General features: G+C 41.6%; 1 protein-coding gene across 2 annotated transcripts in view; it reads left to right on the forward strand.

Annotated features, from left to right (window-relative positions):
- Positions 1-4146, forward strand: part of LOC123576852 (cytochrome P450 2C41-like) — a 32729-nt gene extending 28583 nt beyond the window's left edge. For both annotated transcript variants that reach the window (XM_045438283.1, XM_045438284.1), the window contains 2 exons: positions 1353-1494; positions 3783-4146. In XM_045438283.1, coding sequence (XP_045294239.1) covers positions 1353-1494; positions 3783-3964 — 324 coding nt within the window. In that variant the 3' untranslated portion in view covers positions 3965-4146. The remainder of the gene's footprint in view (positions 1-1352; positions 1495-3782) is intronic.
- Positions 4147-6000: the final 1854 nt, after the last annotated feature.

Consider the following 6000-nt stretch of genomic DNA (forward strand, 5'->3'; position numbering starts at 1 on the left):
GCACCATTTGTTGAAGAGACTGTCTTTTTTTCCATTGGATATTCTTTCCTGCTTTGTTGAAAATAAGTTGGCCATATACATTTGTGGGTCCATTTCTGGGCTTTCTATTCTGTTCCATTGATCTATGTGTCTGTTTTTCTGTCTGTACTATACTGTCTTGATAATTACATCTTTGTAACATAGCTTGAAGTCCAGAATTGGGATGCCTCCAGCTTTGGTTTTCTTTTTCAATATTGCTTTGGCTATTTGGGGTCTTTTCTGGTTTTATACAAATTTTAGAATTGTTTGTTCTAGCTCTGTGAAAAATGATGGTGTTATTTAGATAGAGATTACACTGAACATGTAGAATGCCTTGGGCAGTATAGACATTTTCATAATATGTGTTTTTCCAATCCATGAGCATGGGATGTTTTTCCATTTCTTTGTGTCTTCTTCAGTTTCATAAGCATCTTAGTTTTCAGCATACAGATATTTTAGCTCTTTGATTAGGTTTATTCCTAGGTATCTTATGGTTTTTGATCCAATTGTAAATGGGATCAATTCCTTGATTTCTCTTCTGTTGCTTCATTATTGGTATATAGAAATGCCACAGATTTCTGTACATTGATTTTATATCCTACAACTTTGCTGAATTTATATATCAGTTCTAGCAGTTTTTTGGTAGAGTCTTTTGGGTTTTCCATATAGAGTATCATGTCATCTTCAAAGAGTGAAAGTTTGACTTCTTCCTTGCCAATTTGGATGCCAGAAGCTTCCATTTTAAACCATCGTCCAGGGGCGCCTGGGTGGCTTGGTCGGTTAAGCGTCCGACTTCGGCTCAGGTCATGATCTCATGGTCCGTGAGTTCGAGCCCCGCGTCGGGCTCTGGGCTGACAGCTCAGAGCCTGGAGCCTGTTTCCGATTCTGTGTCTCCCTCTCTCTCTGCCCCTCCCCCGTTCATGCTCTGTCTCTCTCTCTCTCAAAAATAAAATAAAAATGTTAAAAAAAAAATTTAAACCATAGTCCACATGAGATGTTTGAAAACCAAAGTGACGAAATAGAGCAGAGGGTGGGAGCTACACCATCGTCCAAAGATAGTGATCAGTAGAGGGGATTCAGAGGTCTGGTACCCAAGTAACTAAGCACTCAGCATTTCAAATCCTATTGGGAGGCTACTTTAGCAACCTTACTAGCACTGGTCTTAATCTCATCCCTGTTTATTACTTGGTCTGTCTGACTAGAAATGCCATTGCCTTTTTTGGACCTGGGATTCCTCATGTATAGATCAAAAGAGTGAACTAAGTGATATGCAAAATTTCTTCCAGCTCCACGACTTCTTTATAATAAAGTTTGTCTTCATCTGTTCATTCCAGGGCACAAGTGTACTAATATCACTGACTTCTGTGCTACGTGATGACAAAGAATTTCCCAACCCAGAGATATTTGACCCTGCCCATTTCCTGGATGATAGTGGCAACTTTAAGAAGAGTGACTACTTCATGGTTTTCTCAGCAGGTAATAAAAATTAATTTCCATAGGTACTGAAGGGGGCAAGATATTTTTGGGTGATCCGTAGAAACTTACATGGTGCCTAGTCTGGGACGAATAGAATTGTTCTTTATCCATGACCGGAAGCATAACTCCCAATGTCCATGCACTTTCCCCCACTCACTATACAGTCCCATTATTAGAATTTTGGCTTGGTGACCCAGTTCTTCCAAAGTGAATATAGGTTCATTGAATTCTGCCTCTAGATAGATCACACAGCTACCAAGAGCTCCTCTTAGCAGGTGAAACTCATTTAGACTTTACTCACTGCCATGAAAAAGGAATATAACTCCTCAACTTTGAGTTAAGTATTTTCTATGTGATATCCCCCACTCCCCAGAGTGGGCTCCAGGGTTACAAGTATCCACAAGCACAGAATGGGTACCAAAAGGGCTCACATCCTAATTAGGGAAACAGATTAGTAAATAGGTCATTGTAATCCAGTGAGACTGGTGTTGTGGAAGAGGAAAGCACAGGCTGCTCAGGAGACCAGAGGAGGAAGCCGCCTGCTTCCTGATCACTTTATGAGGCATGAAGTGGAATAAGCAATGTTCTGATAGCAGAAAGGCAATTTGTGCTGCCTCTCAGGGGACAGGCAGCAAGGGAAAGAAGAGAAGGAAGGGCACTTTTAGAGAGTGGACTTTAGGAGCAGGGCATTTCAATAGATCAGGGCAGTCGGAACGTGCCAACTAGCTGTGGCATTAAGGAAACCTTGAACAAGTGGCAGAATACCCTGCAGTGGTTCCAAAGCACCTGATATTCCTCTGCTCAAGATCAGAGATTTCGGATCTTGGGTGTCCACATCTACAGTGTGTGTTCTGAATCTCTGGCCACAGAGTCACCTTTATTTATCTGACAGCTTTTGATGCCTACTTTGGGTCTTACGCCATACATACCAACATGTCAAAGACTGAGCTTTCCCTACAAGAAAACACACATTTTAGCATGGTAGAAAAAGAAATAAACAGAGAATCGAGATTCAAGGTGATGATCCATGCTTTAACTGAAGAATGAATAAGATTCTGAGGAAACCCAGAGAGGGCAAGACTGTACTTCCCAAGGGGATCACAAAGATTATAAAGAGGAAATGACATGAGACATAGGTCCTGGAAGAAGTATAAGAGAAGTGCGCCTTAACCAAAGGGAACAGCAGGAGATACAGCTCGAAACTTCACAGTATATTGGAGATCGATGAAGAGTTGGTATGGCTAGAACCAAGAGTAGAGATATGAAGCATGGAAGGAGGGTTATGGCTCATCAGACTGGGAACAGAATGTGGAGGGCCAGTTCAACCCATTTGACATCATCTCATAGGACAGATCAGAGAGGCATTTAATAATTTAAAGTGAGGGGCACCTGGGTGGCTCAGTCGGTTAAGCGTCTGACTTCGGCTCAGGTCGTGATCTCATGGTTCATGGGTTCGAGCCCCTCATCGGGCTCTGTGCTGACAGCTCAGAACCTAGAGCTTGTTTCAGATTCTGTGTCTCCCTCTCTCTCTGCCCCTCCCCTACTCGCACTCTGTCTACCTCTGTCTCAAAAATAAATAAACATTAAAAAAAATTAATATTTTAAAGTGAGAAAGTGACACATTTTTTTATTTTTATTTTTTAAAAATGTTTATCTTGAGAGAGAGAGCACACATGTGCGTGAATTAGGAAGGGGCAGAGAGAGAGAATCCCAAGCAGTCTCCATGCTGTCAGGTCGGATCCTATGCAGAGCTCGATCCCACAAACTCTGAGATTGTGACCTGAGCTGAAATCAAGAGTCGTTCGCTTAACCAACTGAGCTTCCCCAGGCGTTCCAAGAGAGGACGCATTTAGACATGTGCCTCTGAAATCACATGAAGGAGAAAAAACTTTGTCTAAATTTTGTGCCAGAGGTAGAAAGGGAGACACAGGTTTATGAGTTCCCTTCTCTCAGTCCTCCTCCCTCCAATGCACTTGGACAAGTGGGTGTGTTTCTACAAAGATTTATGGAAACTGGAAATGTGAAAAGTGCAGTTATAATATGGGAATACATAATGAAGTGTTTGATGTAGACCTAATGCTCAATAGATATTTGTTGAATGAAGGGATCCCATTAAGACACTAGGTGAATAGCAGGTGTTCCCATCCTTCTATCCATCTGTCCCTCTACCCTTCCTGCCAGCTCTCCATCGGTTCAGCCATTCAGCAAATACTCCTTGTGACATACTTCTTGTGACAGTTCAAAACATAATCTTCAAGGAACAAATCCCTTGTGTTTGTTATTTTCAGGAAAACGGATTTGTGTGGGAGAAAGCCTGGCCCGTATGGAGCTGTTTTTATTCCTGACCTCCATTTTACAAAATTTTACCCTGAAACCTGTGGTCGACATAAAGGACCTTGACACCACCCCAGTTGCCAGTGGGTTTGGACATATCCCACCCCCCTACAAGATTTGCTTTGTTCCTTTGTGAGGAAGGGCAGGCCATCTAGCCACTACTGTGCTATTGTCTATAACTCCTCCTCCTCTTGGGTGTCACCCGCCTTCTTCTCACGACTGGGGATCCTTTCTCTGACCTCTTGCCTCATATTTCCCCATTGCCTCCACACCCACTGAACATCCAACCTCAATTAAAGGAGAGTTTCCAGAATTTCATTTCACAAATGCCGTGCCGTGCTGTTCTTTATACTCAATAACTCTTATATTTGCCACCACGTATGCTAATAATTATCAAATATTGGGCTATTACTATGTTATCACTGTGAAACAAAGCAAAATGGCAAACACATAGCCATCTATCCTCTCCATGTTCTAAATAGAAAGCACTATTATTTGCTGACCCAGTTCTTAGACTTTTCCTTGCATGATACAGGTAACAATTGGAAAAAAATAGAGTTCAAAGAGGCCACACTGGTCCTCATACTGATAAGTACAGAGAGGAGCAAAGGGGGAGAGTGCAGAAAAGCTCTTTGGGCTACATGTCACCTAGGGTTACTTGAGGCTTGGATTTGAAAGTGAGCAGAGTTGTGTCCAGGAGCCGGGTAATGGAAGATCAGCAGTAGGGAGGAAGGAATAATTACCATTAAAATTCATTCCTCTGCTTTGGTGCCACTATGAACACTAAAGATTTGACATGCTCTTACTACTTTGTGTTTCAAACTTAGAGTCAACTATTAACATATGCTTTCATATTGCTAGTTAATTTTTCTTTTCTTTTTTTTTTTAATTTTTTAACATTTATTCACTTTTTGAGAGACAGAGAGAGACAGTATGATGAGGGAAGGGGCAGAGAGAGAGAGAGGGAGTCACAGGCTCCAGGCTCTGAGCTGTCAGCACAGAGCCTGATGTGGGGCTCGAACTCACCAACTGTAGGATCATGACCTGAGCTGAAGTCAGACACTTAACTGACTGAGCCACCCAGGTGCCCCTAATCAATTTTTCTATGTGTCATTTTTTTTCTCACCAACCTCGAACAAAATCCCTGGAAGGCGTCTCTAGATAATCTTTTTCTGCTCTCCACCACATTGTTTTATACCTAACATAAGGGTGATGGCAGTGTGATGCCATGATCCTAAAATCTTTATCTGAACACTTTATTATGCCTCCTCTGTGGCTCAGTCAGTTGAGTATCTGACTCATTCTCAGCTCAGGTCATGATCTCATGGTTTGTGGGATTGAGTCTCGCATCGGGCTCTGCGCTGACAGTGCAGAGCCTGCTTGGGATTCTCTCTCTCACTCTCTCTATGCCCCTCCCCCACTCATGTGGGCCCTCTCTCTCTCTAAATAAACATTTAAAAGAAAAAAAATAAAGGCTTTATTTAAAACATAGACAATGGAACATCATATACAAGTCCAATAATTTTCATCTTTTGTTTTCTTATGGCTTTAAATGTAGGAAATGAAATCTATTTAACCTTTTGCCTGCTCATCTCCTAGAGGAAACCTTTTATATTTCGGCATGCATTTTTTTAATTTATTTTTTTATTTTATTTATTTTTTATTATATGAAATTTATTGTCAAATTAGTTTCCATACAACACCCAGTGCTCATCCCAAAGGATGCCCTCTTCAATGCCCATCACCTACCCTCCCCTCCCTCCCACCCCCCATCAACCCTCAGTTTGTTCTCAGTTTTTAAGAGTCTGTTATGCTTTGGCTCTCTCTCCCACTCTAACCTCTTTTTTTTCTTTTTTTTTCCTTCCCCTCCCCGATGGGTTTCTGTTAAGTTTCTCAGGATCCACATAAGAGTGAAAACATATGGTATCTGTCTTTCTCTGTATGGCTTATTTCACTTAGTATAACACTCTCCAGTTCCATCCACGTTGCTACAAAGGGCCATATTTCATTCTTTCTCATTGCCACATAGTACTCCATTGTGTATATAAACCACAATTTCTTTATCCATTCATCAGTTGATGGACATTTAGGCTTTTTCCACAATTTGGCTATTGTTGAGAGTGCTGCTATAAACACTGGGGTACAAGTGCCCCTATGCATCAGTACTCCTGT

Source organism: Leopardus geoffroyi, chromosome D2, assembly GCF_018350155.1.
Source record: "Leopardus geoffroyi isolate Oge1 chromosome D2, O.geoffroyi_Oge1_pat1.0, whole genome shotgun sequence".
NCBI lineage: Eukaryota > Metazoa > Chordata > Mammalia > Carnivora > Felidae > Leopardus > Leopardus geoffroyi.